This window comes from Trichomycterus rosablanca, chromosome 15, assembly GCF_030014385.1.
Source record: "Trichomycterus rosablanca isolate fTriRos1 chromosome 15, fTriRos1.hap1, whole genome shotgun sequence".
NCBI classification, from domain to species: domain Eukaryota; kingdom Metazoa; phylum Chordata; class Actinopteri; order Siluriformes; family Trichomycteridae; genus Trichomycterus; species Trichomycterus rosablanca.
In genome coordinates this window covers 25685611-25710950 of record NC_086002.1, presented here as the reverse complement: position 1 = coordinate 25710950, position 25340 = coordinate 25685611, and the positions used below count along the sequence as shown (strand labels likewise).

Sequence of the window (25340 nt, the reverse complement as noted above, 5' to 3'; positions counted from 1 at the left end):
AGTGAAGGCCCAAATGCTTATTTTTCACACTTCCCAAGGGTCTACAGACACGAAACACATACCAATGGATTCGTCTTGATGAGTAGATGTCATTTGACACCAGAAACGGCAGCTAATTCCGCTGGAAATTGCCGAAAATCGCCCCGTTTTTTATTATGTAATTAATTTTTTTACTAAATTAACATGTTTATCGGGCACTTTGTTGGACAAATTTGGTACCCATGCACTCGGGAGGACTCCTAGATTACGATTCAATCGAGTCCCGGTGTCAGTGTTTGACTGTTTATTCCCGCCAAGCCTATGAGGCCTTTGTTAGCAACCGAATGCTAATGACACTCGTTTTTCATACTTCCCGGTGGTCAACATGCAAGATACACATATCAATAGATTTGTCTCGATGAGTAGATGCTGTTTGACACCAGCAGCTTGAGCTAACGTTTTTATAACGTTTAGCTACTAAATTAACATGTTTATTGGGCACTTAGGTAGACAAATTTGGTATGGTTACACTCGGGAAAACTCGTAGTTTGTAATGCAAACAAGTTTTGTTGTCCTAGAGGTTCTGGAACCTTTAGAAATGGTTCAAAGTCAGGCAAAAGAAACACAGGAAGGCCTTAAAAATGTTCAAGTGGACCTAGGGCTTCCAGATTTTTCACACTGCTTCTAGAGGTGTCCACAGCCCACACATTCGAGTTTTGAGTCAATCGGACCTTTCAAAGCAGTGTTACATAGAGCGTGTAAGAATCTGAATGGGAATAAATTGGGATTTGGACGTGTCCAAACGGGGTAGCAAGGTCCGATGGGTCCGAAATTTTGGCGACATTGTCGACATAGGCTCCAGATAAACATACTCAAATTTGGAAGCGTTCGGGCATTCCGAAGTATTTTTTATTGGGGCAACGATTCGAGCAAAATCCATGCAGACTTGCACCTTGGCCTTATGCCTTTCTCAGTGAAGGAGGAGAAATACTGAAAGGCCTTAAAAATCTTCATGTGGACCTAGAGCTTTCAGATTTTTCAGACTACTTCTAGAGGTGTTGACTGCCCACATAGTTGAGTTTTAAGTCAAACGGCCCAAGTGGTGTCCAAAAAGTTATTATGGGATTTGAATGGGAATATATTGGAATTGGAACGTGTCCAAACAGGCTCTAGAAAGGTCAGACGAGTCCAAAATTTCGGCTACATTGTCATCAGAGGCTCTAGATAAACATACTCAAATTTGGAACCGTTCAGGCATTCCAAAGTATTTTTTTTCTGGACAACGATTCGAGCAAAATCCATGCAGACTTGCCATGTTTTCTTAAGGTCAGCACTTAGAATTTCAAGCACTAAACTTTACTAAAGCCCCTGGGAGAACTGCAAATCCTTTTTAGGTGCTGGGTCAACCACGAAAGGTACTTCAGACAAAGATGACACTCAACGATACCCATTTTCAAAGGCTGCTTCTCAGATTAAAACTGAACACACATATAAAAAGAGTTGTTGCATCCGAAAAGATGTATTTACAAACACATGACAATCTTCTTCTTCTCCTGGGCCTTTTTCCCGCTCGGTTGCGGGGTCAGCTCTTCGGCGGATCATGATCCGCACATTGATTTGGCACAGTTTGACCCACTTTTGTTTTTCTTATGCTAACAACTCTTTCACATGTTAAACATCTGACGACGAAAGCTTTCCTGTGAAACAGCGACCAACAAACGGACATTAAAAGAACAAAGGACGCTAACACATGCTCCCGCGTGTGTCCTCCCCACCTTACTGGCACGGGCTTCTGGAAGAACTGGGAACTGATTTCTTCTGTCCCTAATGATATTAAATTCATAGTTGTTAAATTCTGGACTGGACGTGTTGCTGATGGCGATGTGGAACAATATATAAAGAGGTTTGGAGAAATCTTACAAGTTTACAAGCCCGTTGATCAATTTGGAATATGGTATGGCGTTCGCAAATTCAAAATTAGGATAAAAAAAACTCCTGATGGCAACACAATGACTATTCCAAATACCATCTCAATGGGGCCTTACAATGGCAGCATAACTTACCCGGGGCAAAGCAAGAGTTGCTACATCTGCTCCTCAACATTACATCATGTTAAAGACTGTGACATACTTAAGTGCTGGAAGTGCGGACAGCATGGTCATAAAGGAAAAGACTGCAAAAGCACAGAAATCTGTAATCTATGCAACAAAGGTCACACTTTCTTCAATTGCCCTTACTCCTACAGTAACAAAATTAAAGGTTCTCAAAGCCAACAAAATCAATCTGTGCAAGTGATCAACCCTCCGTCTTCTCTAGAAACAAATCCGCTACAGGAAGTCTGCACACAAGAGCCTTTAACAACTACAATTGAAACCAACAATGAAGATAAGAAGCAACAAGAAAAGAACATCGAACCCGAGGGAAACAAAACATCGGACTCCGACACTTCTAGCTCATCGACCAGCTCTGATGAAACAGACTCTTCTTCCTCCACCACCACAGCAAGTGATGAACTCACGAGCCCTCCTGCTCCAACCAAGAAGATTTCGATTAAACCTTCGACTTTAAAGCCTCTATCAAATGATAATGTTCAAGGTAATATAGATAACTCAACAGAAAATGTTGTACAAAGCTCTACTCTCTCACCTAAATTAATAAAAAATAAAAGACGTAAAAGAAATTCTCCCCCTGACAGTAATTTAGGTAAAAGGACAAAAGAAAATACATGATTAATAAATAAAATAATAAATAAAAAAAGGTCCTTTACCGTATAATAAGTATATGGATTTTGGTTGTTAGAATGTCACTTAACATAATTTCAATTAATGTAAGAGGGATTCAATCGGAAAAAAATCAAATACAAAAAATTAATCAGTTAAAGCTTAAACGTTGTGACATAATATGTGCACAGGAATTAAGACTAGTTAGCTTAAACGACATGAATAAAGTACAAAAATTATGGTCACCAAGTAAATGTTTCTTGTCCATTGGAGAAAATAAAGCTGATGGAGTGGGAATATTTTTTAAACAACCTGTTGAAATTATTAAAGTTAGACAAATAATTCCAGGTAGAATTCTTTTAGTAGATTGTTTTTTTCAAAATCAAAAAATCAGAGTAATTAATATATACACGCCTTCAGATCGCGCCGGTAAAATAAGAATTTTTCACAAAATGTCAGAATTTTTAAATATTGGGTTTCCCGTAATCTTATGTGGGGACTTCAATACAATTACTGATTTAAAAGATAGAATCCCGTTTAAGGATACTCCAATAAGTAGGGAGGGAAATCTATTAAAAAAGATCTGTGAATCATCTGAACTAAATGATGTCTTTAAACAATTACATCCAAATCGAATGGGTTTTACACGTTTTGATAAGATAGTTAATACACGAATTGATAGAATATACACATCAAAAAATATACAAATTATTAACTATACAACAGAATATTTAGTAGACTCTGACCATTTAGCAGTGAGCGTTAAAATAAATATAGGGAAATATGAGAATAAAGGATATTGGAAATTAAATACATCATGCCTAAAAAACCCAAATTTAATAATAGAAGTGAAGGAAGAAATTAATCGAATTAAGCAATTAAATGTTTTAACTAAGTCAAATATAGAACTATGGAGTGTTTTTTAAAAAGTCAAATAAGAACCTTTTTTAAGCGTAAATGTAAAGAACTTAACTTTCGCAGAAACGAATATTATAAGCAGTTAACCCTTGACTACGTAAGTTTGCAAACTATATCAAATCGAAATTATGAAGAAGAAAATAAATTAAAAGAGGTAAAATCGGAAATCGCAAAAATAAATAATGACATTTTTCTAAGTACCCAAATACAAGCTGGTTTTGACTCCAGCTACATGGGAAATGTAAATACTGTAATAAAACACTTCAAAGAAAGAAAAGAAATATATATCGGGTATTCGAAATAAAGATGGCAAAATTATAAAAACCAATAATGAAATACGTAATTTAATACAGGAAAAATGTGAAACTGCATATAAAAAAGAACATATTGATGAAGCTCAAATTATAAAATTCTTGAAACTTTTTCCTAAAAATAATATAGAAAATTTAGAACACTTAGAAAAACCATTTACAAAGGAAGAAATAGAATTAGCCATAAGACAACTAAATAAAGAGAAAACTCCAGGGTCAGATGGCCTCCCTGCTGAATTCTATCAAATATTTTGTAATGACTTGATAGATCTTTTGGAGAAAGTATTCAATGAAGGTTTGCAATCAAGAAAAATGCATGATTCCTTTTATCATACCATAATAAATTTAATATTCAAAAAGGGTGATCAATACAATTTAGATAATTGGAGACAAATCAGTGTAACTAATGTAGATTATAAAATATTAGCAAAAATTTTAATTAATAGAATGAACGAATTTTTAAATAAAATTGTAGAACAAGAACAAACGTGTGCTATAAAAGGGCGATTCATGTGGGATAACCTAAGCACTATAAGAGATATACTAACAAATGAAAAAAATAAAAATTATTTCATAGTAGCATTAGATCAGAAAAAAGCTTTTGACTACGTCTCAAGAGAATATCTATGGCATGTATTAGAAAACTATGGCTTTCCAGAAAATTTCATCCAAATGATAAAGCTGCTTTATGCAAAGTCGGAAGTACAAATAAATGTTAACGGTGTTTTAACACATAATTTTAGCTGTCATAGAGGAGTAAAACAAGGTTGTCCCCTGAGTTCTGCCCTATACATTTTGGCAATTAGTCCACTTTTAAAATTAATTAAAAATAATAAAAAAATCAAAGGTATTCAACTAGATCCCAATAACTTAGTTAAAATTTCAGCATATGCAGATGATATCACCGTAATAATAAAAGATCAACAAGAGCTTGATATTTTAAAAGAACATTTTAAAACATACGAGTTAGTTTCGGGAGCCAGACTAAATGAAAACAAAACCGAAGGAGTTTGGATAGGAGATGAGGATATCCAACCCCATATCAATCTAAATCTGAAAGATAAAATAAAAATTTTAGGTATATATATAACTAATAGTAAAACTAGAGAACTAAATTGGGATAAAAAGGAACAATTAATAAAAGAGGAACTAGAAAAATATAAAGCTACCAATTATATGACACGAATTCAAATTATAAAAACTTTTATCTTGTCTAAATTATTATTTCTAGCCACAGTTATACCACCCGATGACAAATATATTACAAGATTAAACAAGCAATGTGTAAAATATATATGGGGAACTAATAGAGAAGTAACAAGAGCATTATTATACAAACCAAAAAACCATGGGGGCTTGGGAGCTGTTGATATGGGTAATAAATTAAAAATAGCATTTTGTAAAAATGTAACACAAGCCATGAATAGAGGCGCAATTTGGGTTGGAAAAAAAGAATATTGGTCAAAACAAAAAGGTAAAAAGAGATTAAATATACCATACTACCAACTCCTTTACGGAGATTTTATGTTTAAACATGATCATTTAAATATAGACTGGCTAAATCAAACCAATAAAGATATTTATAATATAATTAATAATCATTATTATGGTGAAAAGATACAATACAATCAACTAACCGAAGAGGAATCGACAAAAGTAAGAAAAAATGTCTCCTCTAAAAACATCTCTGAAAACATACGCGATACAATTTGGTTAATAACGGTTGGAAGACTTCCAGTAAGAGTTATCGTTAAATGGAGTTGCTTTGTAACAACAAAATTATGCCCGATACAGGGCTGTTTACAAGATGAAACCATCGAGCATCTACTAATAAATTGTAGTAGATCAGTTGATATTTGGAACAAAATTAAAACTTTAAACTTAGATTTCGAAATAAATAAAAAAACAATTATGTTTGGAATCTTCGAAAATACTTCTCAAAGAATAAATGACCTTTATTGGTTAGTTGTCTGTATTGTTAATACAAAAATCTGGAAAACTAGGTGTAAAATGATTTTCGAGCAATGCAACATACCCCCAGATATTGTTTTTAAACAAATTGTATGCCATCTTAGAAGACTAAAAAATGAAGACTTGCGCACAAAAAAAACTCAATTTCCTTGGTCAATATTAAGATTGTAATTTATTATTATTATTTTTTTTTTTTTTTTTCACTTAAAAAAAAAAAAGAAAAAATAGAGTATAAAAAGGGAAAAGAAAAAGAACAAGCTCTTTCTGTATTATTCTTTTCTGGATTTGTAATAAACATTTTGAACTGATGTAATTATTTTGATGATGTATTGATCTGTATATATTTGTAATGTGATTGAATTTTGTTAAATAAAACTATTTAAAAAAGGAAGACCGGTGGTAAAACTAGAGCTAAGGCCAAGACTCGTTCATCCCGTGCCGGCCTTCAGTTCCCTGTGGGCCGTGTTCACAGATTGCTACGTAAGGGTAATTACGCCGAGCGTGTGGGCGCTGGTGCTCCTGTCTACTTGGCTGCCGTGCTGGAGTATCTGACCGCTGAGATCCTCGAGTTGGCTGGTAACGCCGCCAGAGATAACAAGAAGTCTCGTATCATCCCTCGTCATCTGCAGTTGGCCGTGCGTAACGACGAGGAGTTGAACAGACTGCTTGGAGGTGTAACCATCGCTCAGGGCGGTGTGCTGCCTAACATCCAGGCTGTTCTGTTACCCAAGAAGACCGAGAAAGCAGCCAAGGCCAAGTAAAGTCGCTCTCGTGTTCTAACCAAAAGGCTCTTTTAAGAGCCCCCCATTTCCACAGATAAAGTGCAGTTTCCCCAGATAATGTGTAAATAAATGTAATATCGTTTCATAGATTCACACGGTGTAAAACACATGATTTATCACATGGTAAAATTAACAAATCAATATTTACAATATATTTTTTCTCTAGCTATCTTCACATATATCACTATATACTGTATGTATACACAAGTGAAGTTACAGATCACTTGCAGTAGCAAAACCAACAGTATAGACGATTAAAAGTGGTGCAACAAACGTGTTTGTGTAATACACATGGAACAAAAATAACAATAATAATAAGCAAAATGAACGAAATAATCAATAATATATATTTTGCAAAAGGTATATACTTTAAGTGCGATTGTAGGCTGTGTTTTAAAAGCACAAAGAAATAAAGGAAAGTATTATAAATCCCGCCAACAGCATGGAGGAAATATTATGTTTTCTGCAACGAGGCAGCGGCAGAACGCCGACCAGTAAGCGATATTTGACGTAAGCACGATCGTCCAATGAGAAAAGTGCATCATCAAGACGCCCAATGAGCGCAGAGCGGCTCTGGTACTTATAAGGAGCGTGTTGGGCGGGTTAACATATTCTGTTCTACAGTTGGTGAAGTGCAGAGTTCCAGACGCGATGGCAAGAACCAAGCAGACCGCTCGTAAATCCACCGGTGGTAAAGCGCCGAGGAAGCAGCTCGCCACTAAGGCTGCCCGCAAGAGCGCCCCGGCTACTGGCGGTGTGAAGAAACCTCACCGTTACAGGCCAGGTACCGTGGCTCTGCGTGAAATCCGCCGTTATCAGAAGTCCACTGAGCTGCTCATCCGCAAGCTGCCCTTCCAGCGCCTGGTTAGAGAGATCGCTCAGGACTTTAAGACCGATCTGCGCTTCCAGAGTTCTGCCGTCATGGCTCTGCAGGAGGCCAGTGAGGCTTACCTGGTCGGCCTGTTCGAGGACACCAACCTGTGCGCCATCCATGCCAAGAGGGTGACCATCATGCCTAAGGACATCCAGCTGGCCCGCCGTATTCGCGGAGAGCGTGCTTAAACGAACCCACTCCATCCAGTTATCCCCAAAGGCTCTTTTAAGAGCCACTTACATGCTTCCACTGAAATGAGCACTTTTCATAACTTTTTTTTTATGTATTTTTATTATTCCATTGTGTGCGTGTGTTCCGTGTTATAATTTAGTTATAATTCATCAGTTATAAATATTAGGAAAACCTGGTTAATGTGTTTTTGAGTGTGTAGAGATGTACTTTACATGTTCTTACAACAATTATAAACAAGGTTACATAAGTACAGCTGATTAAAGATTGACAGGTGGTGTCTTATAACACATGATTAATAATGTTTATGGGGTTCTATAAAGCATTGAGTTAGTAAGAGTAATATAGTCGTTATGAGTAGTAGAGTAACAACACAAACTTGACGGTAAATAAGAGGGAGCTGTAAATTGCAGCAGTGGTTAAAATATTACGCTACTAATGCAAAAAAAAAAAAAAAAAAAGATTAATAATCAGTAATTATTATTCAGAATAATATATCAATAATAAAATACCATTCTAGGTGCTCAACACAGGGTAAATAGAGACATTTTAGTGTAAATAATCATAATTACTCATTTCTTTTATGTATTTTTATGTAATATAAAAAATTGTTAGGAGGATTTAGTGGCGTTGGTGTTGCACGGTGTACACAGTCTGTATTTTACACAGAGATCGTATTAACTGATTGTAGTGTAATCTACAGTATGGCTGTACATTGGTAGAATGTAAACACGCTGGATGAAGGCATAAGGAATGAGCAGAATATTGAATGTTTACCATAAGACTGGTTATTGTAATAATGGTAATAAAACAACCGTATTCACAATGATGCCTTTTCTAATTTGGTAATTCATGTGTTTCAGCCGCCACCATAGCTAACAAGTGTTAACAAGTGTCATAAGTGAGTGAGATAAAGACCATGACTGAATTAGATTAAAGGGGAAAAACCCTTCCTGTTCCAGCAGGACTAAACCTCTGTGCACAAAGCAAAATCCACAAACATAAAGAGAAGCTCGGCTTCAAGAAACTCCAGTGTCCTGCACAGAGGCCTGACCGAAGCCCCACTGCACCGCTGAGGAATTAAAGTTTTTGGTAATATGGATTGAGGCTCTCCTGACCAACATCAGCTTGAAGCCATACAAATGCTCTTTTGACAGAATGGGTCCAAATTCCGACAGATTTAGTTCCAAGTCTTGGGAGAAGCGTATGTGTGTGTAACTTTAACCTTTGCCCTCTGAGTCCCGCAGCACCGACTCCCATTTCTGACGGGTTTTTGTCACCGTTTGCAGGTTCTCCGGCTGGCACTCACAATCAGGCTGGCACTCATTGTTCTCGCTACCTGATCTGAAGGCATGAGGACCCAGGTGTGGTTCATCAGCTCCAGGTGCGCCTTGTGTTCCTAGGCAGCACAGATGATATCTGTTGAGTCCAATTTAAGCCCAACCTCCTTCAAACCCAAACTTCGATAACCCCAAGTTTTTTCTAACCTAAACTACAATAACCTCAAGTTATTTCTAACCTAAACTTTGATAATCCTAACATGTTTTTAACCCTAATTAGGAAAATTCCAACATGTATCTAACCCAAACTAATATAACCCCAAAATGTTTCTAACTCAAACTAATATAACCCCATGAGTCTAACCGTAACTATAATAACCCCAACATGTATCTAACCCAAATTAGGATAACCCCAAGCTAGTTCTAACCCTAAATTAATCCTTTTTTTACTATCAGTCAATGACAATTAGAAGGAGGCAGAGTAAAAACATCAACATCATTTCACTATTTAATTTACTTTCACGAAAACAGGTGGGCATAAAAAGTGTAGGTTTTCACATCAACAATACACAAAATCTTATTTTTATAACTTTTGGAACTTAATGACTTCATTTGCTGTTTTTCAGTCCTTTGAAGCAGTCAAGAGCAGCTTTGTGATGTCCAAAAAGTACATAAAGCGCTATAAAAAGACCTTGTTGCTTTTGTATTTGAGCTAGTAAAGCTTCACACCTGAATGTTGTACATTGTTCACGTTCTTGTATTTCACGATGTTTAGTACCGTAATGGGGATTTAAATTGTAAACCTTAACCGGCTTTACTTCTGACTTCAGTAAATAAATAGTCTTTGTTAAGAAATTGCAGTTTCTATCTATTGCACTTACAGTTCTGTTTGCGAACACATTACGGTGAAGATGGATACACTCACACACACCTAAATCATAAACTGAGAGGGAAATACCCCCCCTCCACCCCCCATAAAAAAGAAAAGAAAATAAATTAATTACTTAATTTGAGTTCACATACACTGACAAATTTCTAAAACAACACATGGCTCCTACACTTACACAACAGATTCAAGTCTATTTTTTTTTTATAATTCTTTTAAAGCTCAGAAATGGCTTTAACACAGCTAACACTGAAACATAAAATATCTTCTTTCACTTATTTTTCGCTTTTATTGATACACAGCTTTCACCACTTTCACTTTAATCAAGATGTTTCTGACTTTGAAATATGTTTATGAAACGTTATGCTTTAGCAGAATATGACTTATAACTTCCCATTTCTCACAATACAGTGAAATATACAAACACATTTTTAACACAGATGTCACTTATAAAGACTTTAATCAGTATTGTTCAGCACAGACAAATCCAAACACTGCTTTACACATTTTTTATGTATTTATTTGTTTAATGTATTCATTGTTTATGTATTTATTTAGTTATCAATCACACCCACTAACACCCACTTTAACAAAACATCTATAGCAGTCCAGGTGACACATATCCAGGGCCAGCTGTAGCCTAGTGGTTAAGGTACTAGGCCAGTGACACATCTGCAAAAACTAGAAAAAAACACTGGCGTTGTCCATTTATATATTACACATTTCAACACAATTTTACCCTCATGTTTTATTTACCCTACACCTCCTCCTACACTGCTGCAGGTGTTTTAGTTCTTTGTTTTTATCATAACGTGTCTCTAATGTTACTTTCACAAGCACTGAAAGGTTTCTAAAGCTACTTGTTTGTTTCAAATTCAATATTCACTACAACTGTACTGATTTGAACTAATATGATTTTTTGATCATACACTGCTGTATTCTCCCACACCGTCTTTTCGTATTGTACGCGCTTTACATGAGGCCTACTTCGAGCAGCTGCGGTCACAGTGGGCGGTCACTGCTTAACTCCGCCTCATTGTCTTCAACTAGGTCCGGTAGAGGGAAATAACAGGCTCGCTGTGAACGCTCGTCCTGCTCTGAAACGCCAGGGACGCACCCTGTACGGATTCGGGGGTTAAACGTTCAGACCTCCACGCTAACACAACTAACTCATATTTTCTACAAAAGAGAAAGTCCTCCTGCTTTATTATTAATATTGTTATTATTAGTAGTAGTACGTTCACTGATGCGTAGATGTGCAAATCACTCGTTTAGCCCCAAAAGCTTGAAAGCATCATTATAAGTAAAAATAACACATTCACTGATGCATTTTTTTTATCAATTCATTTATGTAGCCCTAAAAGCTTGGAATTATCATTAGTAGTTTTAGTATTACGTTTACTATCAGATCTCTCGTTTAGCCTTCATACGGCGTGTTTGCATACTACCAATGTACAGCCATACTGTAGATTACACTACAATCATTAACACGATCTTTGTGTAAAATACATACATATGTATATATATATATATCATAAAATTTAATAAAATATTGCTATGGATTATTTTATATTCGGTTTTAAAACATGTATCGACCTCAGATTAAGCGGGAACAGACAACAAAGAACAGATTCTAGTGAATGGGGCAGAAGGGGGCGTGGAACGGTATGTTGTCTGTCCAATAGAAACCCAGGACTTTGGACCAATCAGAGTTACGTGTTCCAACTTGGCTTACTCAGCATGCAGGGTTAATAAAGCGGGCGTGTAGAGCGTCTACATTCACTTGTAGTTTGTTCTAGAGGAAACAGCAGCATCATGCCCGAACCAGCGAAGGCCGCGCCCAAGAAGGGCTCCAAGAAAACCGTCCCCAAGACCGCCGGTAAAGGAGGCAAGAAGCGCAGAAAGGCTAGGAAGGAGAGCTACGCTATCTACGTGTACAAGGTCATGAAACAGGTCCACCCTGATACCGGGATCTCCTCCAAGGCTATGGGCATCATGAACTCCTTCGTCAACGACATTTTCGAGCGTATCGCTGGTGAGTCCTCTCGTCTGGCTCACTACAACAAGCGCTCCACCATTACCTCCAGGGAGATCCAGACCGCCGTGCGCCTGCTGCTTCCCGGTGAGCTGGCCAAGCACGCCGTGTCCGAGGGTACCAAGGCCGTCACCAAGTACACCAGCTCCAAGTAAAGCGCCTTAGTCGCTCTGGCAAACCAACGGCTCTTTTAAGAGCCACCCATCTTATCAAGTTAAGAGAATTTTCCTCTTTTTAAGTATTATGTCTGAATATGTTATACCCACTTTATCTAGGTAGCCTCACATGTTTGTAATATCTTACCTTTTATTTATATATAGTACTATTGTTGGGCCCTGACTGCCACTATGTGGTGAGTTTAGAATAACACGCAGAATAAAATCTCACTGTACTAATATACTGTAGTAAGACTCACTCAGAGCAGTAGAGAGAGTTGCGACACTCCTTGATCTCGCCGCCACGCGGTCACGTGGTTCATGTGCTCCTTCAATAGTTCCAGATAGATCCGCGCTGTCATGTTCTCATATGGGACCGGAAGCAGTGAATGAAATATTAAACGGTAAATAATAAGAATGTGTACAATTTCTGGGTATTTTCAACTGCCTGAAGATTGATGTTTATAAAGACTTTTTAATAGGTCGTTCTTGTTAACACATAGTACATTATATTAGCACACAATACATAATGCAATGACATTAAGTAGTAGAGACAATATACAGTACAGAGATTAAAGAGTTTTTTTTTGCATAGGAGTTGTTTTTTTTTTGCATAAACTAACCTCCCTTCACTTTCCTGAGGATTCATAGTAATACTTTTGGCTAAACACTAAACCATGTGGCTGGATTCATAAGGTTTACCTGCACTGAATGAACAGATTCATAAACACACCACCGTACCAGAAACATTATAGTGCAGGTACAGGAAATAGTATTAATTCATCTCTTATTTCATGAGTGATTAATAATAGATTCCTACATGTAATACATGAATGAATTTAAAAAAATACTCTTTACCTCCACTTGAGTAAAAGTACCGAAGTATTTACCTTCAAATGTACAAATGTATGAAGGTAAAAGTAGCATGATTTATTATGGCTCTAATGTTTCATTATCATTTCTGTAAAAAGACTCTTGATGAATCAACTCATTTTGGGTGAAAAGACTCGTGTCAATTATTAATCTGACACTAATGTTTATTAAAATTATCATAAGAACAAAACACTGATTGGTGTGATCGCTTCACGCTTCCTTTATTTTGACAATGTTACGTTTTTATTCACACATAAACCAAAAGGAAACACAGATTGTTCAGAATGTAGTGGAGAAAAAAGTAAGACATTTGACTACCAAATGTGGTTGAGTTAAAGTAAAAACTCACCCAACTAGTTACATTTACTTAGTTACTGTCCACCACTGCTAATGTATGCCTTACTGCAGGAGCAATATATTAATTATTTTAGTAATTAAGGTACAAGTGTCATCAGTTATTCATGAGATTCATACAGGTCATCAGGATAACCATCACAAATATTACCTCATGTCATGTTCAGAATCAGATTTATTGGCCAGGTATGTGGATACACACAAGGAATTTGTTTCCGGCTGATGGTATCTCTCTAGTAATGGTACGATACAGTGTACAAGCAACGTATACATTAAACATTAAACACAAAATTATCCAAACTATAAGATTATATACACACAATATACAGATATGTAATTTAGCAGCATCTGACATATTTACAAAACAGTAAAGTGCACAACATGTAGGATGAGTACTACAGTGTAGTCAATTTGGCAGCAGATTAATATTTTTACGCTTACGTGTTATGTATTATCAGTCATGTATTTATTTAGTAGGGAGATCGCCTGTGGGAAGAAACTGCTTTTAAATCTGGTGGTTTTAATGTGGATGGATCTATAGCGCCTGCCGGAGGTAAGGGGTTGGATAAAGTAATGTCCAGGGTGTGAGGAGTCAGTGATAATTTTCTCTGCCCGTTTCTTGGTTCTTGAAGTATACAAGTCCTGGAGAGAGGGCAGAGGAGCACCAATGATTTTTTCAGCTGACTTCACCTGTCGCTGCAGTCTGTTCCTTTGTTGTGTTGTGGCTGCACCAAACCAGACTGTGATGGAAGTGCACAGAACTGATTCGATGGCCGCAGTGTAGAATTGTCTTAGCAGCTCCTGTGGCAGTCCCAGCTTTCGCATTTTCCGCAGAAAGAACATTCTCTGTTGGGTTTTCTTGATGGTGGAGTTGATGTTATACTCCCACTTCAGGTCCTGGGAAATAATATTGCCCAAAAACTTGAAGGACTCCACAGTTGAAACAGGACTGCCTAAAATTGTGAGTGGGAGCCGTGCTGGTGAGTGTTTTCTGAAGTCCACTGTCATCTCTACAGTCTTGAGCGTGTTAAGCTCCAGGTTGTTCTGACTGCACCAGTGCACCAGCTGGTCGACCTCTCGCCGGTAAGCAGATAAATCTCCATCGCAAATCAGACCAATGATTGTAGTATCATCTGCAAACTTCAAGAATTTCACAGATGGGTCACTGGAGATGCAGTCATTGGTGTAGAGTGAAAAGAGCAGTGGTGAGATAACACATGTGAAGCATGGGGGTGGATCAGTAATGGTTTGGGCTGCCATTTCATGGCATTCCCTTGGCCCAATACTTGTGCTAGATGGGCGCGTCACTGCCAAGGACTACCGAACCATTCTGGAGGACCATGTGCATCCAATGGTTCAAACATTGTATCCTGAAGGCGGTGCCGTGTATCAGAATGACAATGCACCAATACACACAGCAAGACTGGTGAAAGATTGGTTTGATGAACATGAAAGTGAAGTTGAACATCTCCCATGGCCTGCACAGTCACCAGATCTAAATATTATTGAGCCACTTTGGGGTGTTTTGGAGAAGCGAGTCAGGAAACGTTTTCCTCCACCAGCATCACGTAGTGACCTGGCCACTATTCTGCAAGAAGAATGGCTTAAAATCCTTCTGACCACTGTGCAGGACTTGTATATGTCATTTCCAAGACGAATTGACGCTGTATTGGCCGCAAAAGGAGGCCCTACACCATACTAATAAATTATTGTGGTCTAAAAGCAGGTGTTTCAGTTTCATTTTCCAACCCTGTATATATATATATATATATATATATAAAAATAACCATAACAATAACAGTGTTTTTTATCTTTCTACTTTGCTTTATTAGTGTGACTGTTGTAGTTCTTACAGTATTGCCAAAGCATTGAAAAGACAGAATATGTATGTATATACAGGGGGAAAAAAAGAAAATATAAATGAAAACAATAAAAAGTAATAAAATGAAACACATATATATGTAACACTTTCTCTTTGTGGGTTAATTCAGACTGTTCCTCTGTTCGGGTGTATCAGTCCATGTCTCTCAGACTGTTGCAGGTAGATACATACTGAGCTGCTACAGTGCTGCTCTCCTTCTCCTCTCCTAACATGATGCTCAGTTTCTGACTGCTGTTGTTTGTGTAGTATGTAGATTCAGATTTGAGTAGCTCTATAAGCATGACAGTAGGAAACAATATTGCCAAATGGTCGGTGTTTTCCTTAGGACTTATAAAATCCTTCTACAGAAATCAGCATGCATGCATTTCAGTGGACCCCATACACTGCTGAAACTCCCTGATGCAGTAATAAGTACAGCCGTGGCCTAGTGGTTAGGGTACTGGACTAGTCATCAGAAGGTTGCTGGTTCAAGCCCCACCACTGCCAGGTTGCTGCTGTTGGGCCCTTGAGCAAGGCTGTTCAATTGCTCAGCTTTGGATAAAGGCGTCTGCTAAATGCTGAAAATGTAAATGTAATGATGAGACCAAGGTAAGTGCAGTGCTGACCATGGTAAACTGGTGCCATGTGTTCCTGACATCATTTTTGTTTTCTTTAGATGTACTGCTAGGGCCCAGTTCTGGCTGTACTGCTCCAACAGGTCTAGGTGCAGCTGCATAGAGTAGAAATTTTACTTCCCCGTCCTGCAGAGTGAGTCCGGGGGCTGCACACTAATTCATTTATGTAGATATTAAACAGTGTTGGACTCAGACTGCAGTCCTGCAATTCTGTGTTGTGTATTGTGTATGTTTGTCACCAGTTCTTACAGCACTTTTGTTTCTTAGTAGTATCTTTGTGTGTTTGAGTAAAATGTGTGTATATACACTTACACACACACACTTACACACACACACACACACACAAATACATAAAAAAATACATACATAAAAGAAAACACATATACAGTTGTATGGCAGTTGTATGGCATGTGTAGGGCAGTTGTAGCCTAGCGGTTAAGGTACTGGACCAGTAATCAGAAGGTTGCCGGTTCAAGCCCCACCACTGCCAGGTTGCCACTGTTGGGCCCTTGAGCAAGTCCCTCGATTGCTTAGATTGTATACTGTCACAGTACTGTAAGTCGCTTTGGATAAAAGCGTCTGCTACATGCTGAAAATGTAAATGTATGAACGTAACAGCTACATGACATGGTGTTCGTGTGTTGTCACATTTTGGCCACCAGATGGGAGCCACGCTCCACTAATTGTCTATTGATTTTCCATAACATTAAAAGTAACTAGTTATATTATATGTTACTACTACTACTACCATCACCAATAATACTATTATTACGACAACAACTATAATATTAAAAACAAATTGATTATTATGAGTAATTAAGATTTTTTACAGTTAATATTTTACAATATGTCTGTCCTAAAATATATACCCTGTGTTGAGTACTTAGAATAGTGTTTTATTATTGATATTGATACATTATTCTGATTGATTATTATTCCTCTTTTTTTGCAAGCTGCAATTTACTGCTCCCTCTTCTTTACTGGCATGTTTTTGTTCTGTTACTCTGTTTAGTGCGAAGTAAAACACAGCTACCAAGCAGGACTAGGTCGAGTCCAGGGTGCTTAACTGTCATGTAGCAGAAATGGAAGAAAAATATAAACAAAACAATTTATAATAGTAATGGTGATAATAAGAAGAATATTTTAATACACTAACATTCATTTCAGTTAGTTCTACATATTTGTGCTGTAAGATCTACAGAACATCACCGTGTCAGCTTTAAGTTCACATATACTGACATTTCTAAAACAACACATGGCTCCAACATTCACATTCTACTGATCTTTCTAACACTTACAAAACAGATTCAAGTCTATTTTAGTTATTTATCTGATACATGTCTTTTATAAAGATGCACATTTTAATGTTTAACTCAGAAATAGCTTTAACACAGCTAACACCGACACATAAAACGTCTTATTTCACTTATTTGGCTTTTATTGATACACAGCTGAGATCACTTTCACTTTAACCAAGATGTGTCTGACTTTGAAATATGTTTATGAAACGTTATGCTTTAGCACAATATAGTGAAATATACAAACACATGTTTAACACAGATGTCACTTATAAAGACTTTATAAGTCAGTATTGTTCAGCACAGAAGAATCTGAAAACTTTTTTACTCAATTTTTATGTATTTATTTGTTTAATGTATTCATTGTTTATTTAGTTAATCACCCATTCATGACTCTAACACCCAATTTAACAAAACATTAATGACTCTAGCAGTCCAGGTGAGACATATCCACCTATTTTACTTACATTTTTTACTCTCTCTCTCTCACACACACACCTGCAAAAGCTAGCAACAAGCACAAGCGTTGTCCATTTATATATTACACATTCCTATAAACACAATTTTACCCTCATGTTTTATTCACCCTACACCTCCTTCTACACCGCTGCAGGTGTTTTAGATGTATATTTTTTTATCCTAACGTGTCTCTAATGCTACTTTCACAAGCACTGAAAGGTTTCTAAAGCTATTTGATTGTTTTATTTCAATTTCACTACTTTTACCTAATATGAATTTTTGATCATACACTGCTCTATTCTCCCACACTGTCTCATATCCTAGTATGGGTTATTTTTTGGGCTACATTGTCATGTCTCTAATGGCTATCTGTCCCACCTAAGTGTACAATATTAAAAAATGCGACAAATATGGTGATTATAGTACATTGTAATAGGGTTAAGAGTTGCATAGAAGCCCTGTTGAATTAAACGATATTTTAAGTGTATCCAGAGCGGTTGAGAGAACAGTGACGACACTCCCGTAGAGAACCGTTGTAACTTTTTTTTTTTTTTTCTAATTTTACTGGAGTCATATTTTACCGTGGATATCTCTACTTTAACTCTACTACATTCTGTACCTTCTCCAGCACTTACATTAGACAAAATGAACTTGTGCATATTCACAATGAATTCATTAATGTATTACATGTAGGAATCAAGGTTATAATAGTTTTGGATTTTTCATAATAGTTTAGTTTTATTTCGTTGTGACTTTTTTCTCTCTAATTTAGTTAGTTTTAATACGTTTTTATAGTGGGTTTGCTAGTTCTTATTATTTTTTTAATGCTTAGTTTTAGTTTAGTTTTTATTAGTTCTAGTATTAGTTTTTTTTTATACTTTGGGTCATTTTTCAAGTGCAGGATTCTAAACGATGTATTCCACATGACATATTTTTCTGTAACTAATGTTTAATGTTAAGAATTTTTTTCTAAACATGTTGTGCCAGAACAAAGAAAGACAAACAAAGAAACAATCCTAAACCCTATTACAATTTACTATAATCGCCATGTTTGTCGCATTTTTTAAAAATTGTACAATTAGGTGGGACAAACAGCCTTTAGAGACATGACAATGTAGCCAAAAAAAAAACATATTAGGAATATGGAAAGACAGTGTGGGAGAATACAGCTGTGTATAATCAAAAATTCATTTTAGTTCAAATCAGTACAGTTGTAGGAAATATTGAATTTGAAACAAACAAATAGCTTTAGAAACCTTTCAGTGCTTGTGAAAGTAGCATTAGAGACACGTTATGATAAAAACAAAGATCTAAAACACCTGCAGCAGTGTAGGAGGAGGTGTAGGGTAAATAGAACATGAGGGTAAAATTGTGTTGGAATGTGTAATATATAAATGGACAACGACAGTGTTTGTTGCTAGCTTTTGCGGATGTGTGTGTGTGTGTGTGTGTGTGTGTGTGTGTGTGTGTGTGTGTGTGTGTGTGTGTGTGTGTGAGAGAGAGAGTGAGAGAGAGAGTTTAAGAAAAAAGTAAAATAGGTGAATATTTACATTTTCAGCAGACGCTGAACACATACAGTCTGAGCAGTTGAGGGTTAAGAGCCTTGCTCAAGGGCCCAAAAGTGATAACCTAGCAGTGGTGGGGCTTGAACCAGTGACCCTCTGGTCACTGGCCTAGTACCTTAACCACTAGGCTACAGCTGGCCCTGGATATGTGTCACCTGGACTGCTAGAGCCAGAGATGTTTTGTTAAAGTGGGTGTTAGGGTCATAAATGAGTGAATAACTAAATAAATACATAAACAATGAATACATTAAACACATAAAAAATGTGTAAAGCAGTGTTTGGATTTGTCTGTGCCGAACAATACTGATGCAAGTCTTTATAAGTGACATCTGTGTTAAAAATGTGTTTGTATATTTCACTGTATTGTGAGAAATGGGAAGTTATAAGTCATATTCTGCTAAAGCATAACGTTTCATAAACATATTTCAAAGTAAAATTGAGCTCAACAGATATCATCTGTGCTGCCTAGGAACACAAGGCGCACCTGGAGCTGATGAACCACACCTGGGTCCTCATGCCTTCAGATCAGGTAGCGAGAACAATGAGTGCCAGCCTGAGTGTGAGTACCAGCCGGAGAACCTGCAAACGGTGACAAAAACCCGTCAGAAATGGGAGTCGGTGCTGCGGGACTCAGAGGGCAAAGGTTAAAGTTACACACACACACAGTGGCGGCTCAAACACATGAATTTCCAAATTAGAAAAGGCATCATTGTGAATACGGTTGTTTTATTACCATTATTACAATAACCAGTCTTATGGTTAACATTCAATATTCTGCTCATTCCTTATGCCTTCATCCAGCGTGTTTACATTCTACCAATGTACAGCCATACTGTAGATTACACTACAATCAGTTAATACCATCTCTGTGTAAAATACAGACTGTGTACACCGTGCAACACCAACGCCACTAAATTCTCCTAACAATTTTTTATATTACATGAAAATACATAAAATTATACATACATAAAAGAAATGAGTAATTATGATTATTTACACTAAAATGTCTCTATTTACCCTGTGTTGAGTACCTAGAATAGTATTTTATTATTGATATATTTTTCTGAATAATAATTACTGATTATTAATCTTTTTTTTTTTTTTGCATTAGTTGCATAATATTTTAACCACTGCTGCAATTTACAGCTCCCTCTTATTTACCGTCATGTTTGTGTTGTTACTCTACTACTCATAACGACTATATTACTCTTACTAACTCAGTGCTTTATAGAGCCCCATAAACATACACCACTATAAACATTATTAATCATGTGTTATAAGACACCACCTGCCAATCTTTAATCAGCTGTACTTAAATAACCTTGTTCATAATTGTTGTAAGAACATGTAAAGTACATCTCTACACACACAAACACATTAACCAGGTTTTCCTAATATTTGTAACTGATGAATTATAACTAAATTATAACACGGAACACGCGCACACAATGGAATAATAAAAATACATAAAAAAAAGTTATGAAAAATGCTCATTTCAGTGGAAGCATGTAAGTGGCTCTTAAAAGAGCCTTTGGGGATAATTGGATGGAGTGGGTTCGTTTAAGCCCGCTCTCCGCGAATACGGCGGGCCAGCTGGATGTCCTTAGGCATGATGGTCACCCTCTTGGCATGGATGGCGCACAGGTTGGTGTCCTCGAACAGACCGACCAGGTAAGCCTCACTGGCCTCCTGCAGAGCCATGACGGCAGAACTCTGGAAGCGCAGATCGGTCTTAAAGTCCTGAGCGATCTCTCTAACCAGGCGCTGGAAGGGCAGCTTGCGGATGAGCAGCTCAGTGGACTTCTGATAACGGCGGATTTCACGCAGAGCCACGGTACCTGGCCTGTAACGGTGAGGTTTCTTCACACCGCCAGTAGCCGGGGCGCTCTTGCGGGCAGCCTTAGTGGCGAGCTGCTTCCTCGGCGCCTTACCACCGGTGGATTTACGAGCGGTCTGCTTGGTTCTTGCCATCGCGTCTGGAACTCTGCACTTCACCAACTGTAGGACAGAATATGTTAGCCCGTCCAACACGCTCTATTTAAGTACCAGAGCCGCTCCGCGCTCATTGGGCGTCTTGATGACGCACTTTTCTCATTGGACGAACGTGCTTACGTCAAATGTCGCTGACTGGTCGGCGTTCTGCCACTGCCTCGTTTCAGAAAACATAATATTTCCTCTATGCTGTTGGCGGGATTTATAAAACGTTCCTTTCTTTCTTTGTGCTTTTAAAACACAGCCTAAAATCGCATTTAAAGTATATACATTTAAAAAATATATAATATTGATTATTTCGTTCATTTTGCTTATTATTAGTTATTATTAGCATTATTATTATTTTTGTTCCATGTGTATTACACAAACACGTTTGTTGCACCACTTTTAATTGTCTGTATTGTTGGTTTTGCTTCTGCAAGTGATATAAAACTTCACTTATGTATACATATAATGTATGTATATAGGGACATATGTAAAGATAGAGAAAAAATAAATCGTACATATTGATTTGTTAATTTTACCATGTCATAAATTATGTGAGTTTTATGCCGTGTGAGCCTATGAAACGATATTATATCTGGGTTTTTTTACACATTATCTGGGGAAATTGCACTTTTTCTGTGGAAATGGGTGGCTCTTAAAAGAGCCTTTTGGTTAGAACACGAGAGCGAGTTTACTTGGCCTTGGCTGCTTTCTCGGTCTTCTTGGGCAACAGAACAGCCTGGATGTTAGGCAGTACACCGCCCTGAGCGATGGTTACACCTCCAAACAGTCTGTTCAGCTCCTCGTCGTTACGCACGGCCAACTGCAGATGACGAGGGATGATACGAGACTTCTTGTTATCTCTGGCGGCGTTACCAGCCAACTCGAGGATCTCAGCGGTCAGATACTCCAGCACGGCAGCCAAGTAGACAGGAGCACCAGCTCCCACACGGTGGGCGTAATTGCCTTTACGTATCAGTCTGTGAACACGGCCCACGGGGAACTGAAGGCCGGCACGCGATGAACGAGTCTTGGCCTTAGCCCTAGTCTTACCACCGGTCTTCCCTCGGCCACTCATTTTGATGATCTGATGTGTTCGTGAAACAAAACTGAAGTAAACTGGAAGAGAGCTCGAAACGGTATGATATAGGCAAACTGGCTCTCTCCTATTGGCTTAGAGCGAAGGCACAGCTGAGCCAATCATAAACGCGCCGTCTCAGGGAAACACATACACGCCCCCTCACATACTGCCCCCCTCCTCCCCTCTCTTCTCCTCCGTTCTCCCGCCCGTGTAATGTATGATACAGAAAAACTTCTCTTAAGAAACAATTACATTGTCACAATAACATTTACACTAACAATTACATTGTCACAATAACATTTACACTAACAATTACATTATGTCACAATAACATTTACACTAACAATTACTTTATGTAAGGTGCTCATATACGTGAGTGCACATACATACACACATTTATACGGACAGTTTTATGAGGATGTGTGACAAAAGCATTATTACACATAAAACAGGACCAGTTATACTTAGTGTTTTGAACTCCTTGCTTATTACACTCTCCACAAAATATGTATGTATGGATGGTCGCATGCATGCTTATATGTATGTGTTTAGGAAACGCGATTCTTTATGGGAAGATATAGGTGGCTCTTAAAAGAGCCGTTTTAAGAAAACGAAGTTAATAAAACAGGAACATGTTTACTTCTTCTTGGGGGCAGCTTTTTTGGCCTTGGCCGCTTTGGGCTTAGCGGTTTTGGGTTTGGCTGCCTTGGCTTTTTTAGGACTCTTGGCTGCCTTCTTGGGGGTCGCCGGCTTCTTAGCCTTCTTGGGGCTCTTGGTGGCTTTCTTAGCGGCAGCAGCGGGTTTCTTGACCTTCTTGGGGGACTTCTTAGCGGCGGGTTTCTTGGCTGTTACCTTCTTGGGCTTCTTTGCAGCGGCGGGTTTCTTTGCGGCCTTTTTCACTTTAGGAGCGGCGGCTTTTTTGGCCGCGGGCTTCTTCGCCTCGGTCTGCTTCTTGTTGAGCTTGAAAGAGCCTGAGGCGCCGGTGCCCTTGGTCTGCACCAGGGTGCCCTTGGTCACCAGGCTTTTGACGGCGAGTTTGACGCGGGAGTTGTTCTTCTCCACGTCGTATCCACCTGCAGACAGAGCTTTCTTCAGGGCGGCCAGGGACACGCCGCTCCTCTCCTTGGAAGCGGAAACAGCTTTGACGATCAGCTCGCCGACGCTGAGACCCGCTTTCTTGGGTTTGGCCGCGGTCTTCTTTTTAGGAGCCTTGGCGGGGGCCGAGCTGGCCGGTGCTGGAGCTTCTTCTACCATCGTTGTTGGAGCTAAAACGGCGCTAAGAAAGAGCGAGTGAAGCGCTGTGCTCTGTTGTACAGAGATTCCTCCCTCCTACGAGAGGGGGCGGGGCTTTATAGCACACATGAGAACTGTGTAGACTCAACTCGACCAGCGCAGCGTCTGTGTGCTTCCGTGACACATGCGCACTTGTGTTTTCTCATGGCAAATAGTGATTAAAATACAAGTCCTGATATAAAATGCGAGGTAATAAAGTGCACGTCGGCCGAACATAAGCTCTCTCGTTCATGTAAAAGCCCGCAAAGGGAACCTAACGATGCTCTGTTTCCTTGTGTTCTGCTAAAACAGCACACCGCTCCTGATGCGTAAAGCGACGCAGCGCACATTTCACATCTTATTACACGTAAAAATATGCTGAGGAAACCCGATCTTCTTGTAGACACAGACTGAAAAGTGCAAACCAGACCTTGGTGTTTTCCACATGTATTTATAAGCGGATGTGAGCTTCATTTTCTACTAGAAAAATAGGCTGTTTAGTGTGAAGTAAAACACAGCTACCAAGCAGGACTAGGTCGAGTCCAGGGTGCTTAACTGTCATGTAGCTGAAAGAACAAATAGAAAAAAATAATAATAAACATAATAATTTAGAATAATAATGATGATAATAAGTAGAACATTTAATGTTAGTCAGAACAAGTCAAAACAACCGTATTCACAATGATGTCTGTTCTAATTTAAAAATTCATGTGTTTCAGCCGCAACGATAGCTAACAAGTGTTAACAAGTGTCATAAGCGAGTTAGATAAAAACCATGACTGAAATATATCAGTTTAGGGATTGTCGTGAGTTTCAGCTGTTCATCTTTTACAAAGCGTTTCCCTGGATAAAAAGAAAAAAAAAACATCAACAAGTCACGTACCTCTACTTATATATATATTATATATTATATATTTTATATATTATAAGTTATTGCGTGTTTGTCAATTTAAAAATAAAAAATGGTCTTCAACAAATGATTTGAATGAATACAGAGCATTAACGTCATTGTAACACTTACAGATTGACATAATTTTTAATGCTGCGTTTCAGTGAGCAATGACACAACGACTTTCATATTACATGATGCCCTTAAATGATCATAATTTTTCTTTACTGGAGAATGCGGGCATCGATCCCGCTACCTCTCACATGCTAAGCGAGCGCGCTACCATTTGAGCTAATTCCCTTTAAAAAGAACCCTCTTTTACCCTTTGTAAATTGTAATGTACTAACAGAATTGATGCTGCATTATGTAAGGCCTAAAATAGTGCAGGATATACCAACTGTTTAGTGCAGTGCAATAACAAAGCGGCTCTGTGAAGCAAGAACTGAAATTATGATGCATGTAATTCAACATAAAATATATGTAGGTATTAATATCTAGAACTCAGTGCATTATTAGGCTACACATAAATGTAGATTTAAACTGTCCTCTATTTACTACAGTGTGTTTGAAACAGCTGGGAGTACAATTATTTCAAGTACAACTAGATCAAGTACATGCTATTTCAATTAGATATATCTCACTAAGTACACATCTTTTAACTTTCTAAATAAACCACGTTGTACAGGACATTAGTGCTTACTGTAGTAAGGAACAACTCACCTGAACAGGGACTTGAACCCTGGACCCACAGATTAAAAGTCTGATGCTCTACCGACTGAGCTATTCGGGCCCTACACACTGCTTTGTTCCTCACAAGGATGTGACATGAATTAAAAACTTTAACATACGTTGTCCTGTAAAACTGCAATTGATATAAAATGTTTTAATGTTTTTGCAAATATGTGAAATAAACAATTTTTATTTTATATGTTGGTTTTACTTATTAAGCCAAGTTTCATCCTGAAAAAGTACTTTT

General features: G+C 38.0%; 5 protein-coding genes across 5 annotated transcripts; 3 read left to right on the top strand and 2 right to left on the bottom strand.

Annotated features, from left to right (window-relative positions):
* The first annotated feature begins 1988 nt into the window (after positions 1 to 1988).
* On the top strand, positions 1989 to 6682 carry LOC134328422 (histone H2A.v1-like). The gene is made up of 3 exons (XM_063009518.1): positions 1989 to 2574; positions 4672 to 4684; positions 6288 to 6682. Exons 1-3 carry the CDS (start codon positions 1989 to 1991, stop codon positions 6658 to 6660), a joined length of 972 nt encoding a protein of 323 aa, XP_062865588.1. The 3' UTR covers positions 6661 to 6682.
* Positions 6683 to 7309: 627 nt separating this feature from the next.
* On the top strand, positions 7310 to 7758 carry LOC134328944 (histone H3). Its single transcript, XM_063010186.1, has one exon. It carries the CDS (start codon positions 7333 to 7335, stop codon positions 7741 to 7743), a length of 411 nt encoding a protein of 136 aa, XP_062866256.1. The 5' UTR covers positions 7310 to 7332; the 3' UTR covers positions 7744 to 7758.
* A 3961-nt stretch (positions 7759 to 11719) lies between these two features.
* Positions 11720 to 12154, top strand: LOC134329042 (histone H2B-like). Its single transcript, XM_063010287.1, has one exon. It carries the CDS (start codon positions 11726 to 11728, stop codon positions 12098 to 12100), a length of 375 nt encoding a protein of 124 aa, XP_062866357.1. The 5' UTR covers positions 11720 to 11725; the 3' UTR covers positions 12101 to 12154.
* Positions 12155 to 20684: 8530 nt separating this feature from the next.
* On the bottom strand, positions 20685 to 22200 carry LOC134328798 (histone H3-like). Its single transcript, XM_063010027.1, has 2 exons — positions 21818 to 22200; positions 20685 to 21108 (listed from the first exon to the last, which is right to left on the bottom strand). Exons 1-2 carry the CDS (start codon positions 22198 to 22200, stop codon positions 20706 to 20708), a joined length of 786 nt encoding a protein of 261 aa, XP_062866097.1. The 3' UTR covers positions 20685 to 20705.
* Positions 22201 to 22805: 605 nt separating this feature from the next.
* LOC134328835 (histone H1-like) lies at positions 22806 to 23457 on the bottom strand. The gene has a single exon (XM_063010066.1). It carries the CDS (start codon positions 23455 to 23457, stop codon positions 22840 to 22842), a length of 618 nt encoding a protein of 205 aa, XP_062866136.1. The 3' UTR covers positions 22806 to 22839.
* Between the last annotated feature and the right edge of the window lie 1883 nt (positions 23458 to 25340).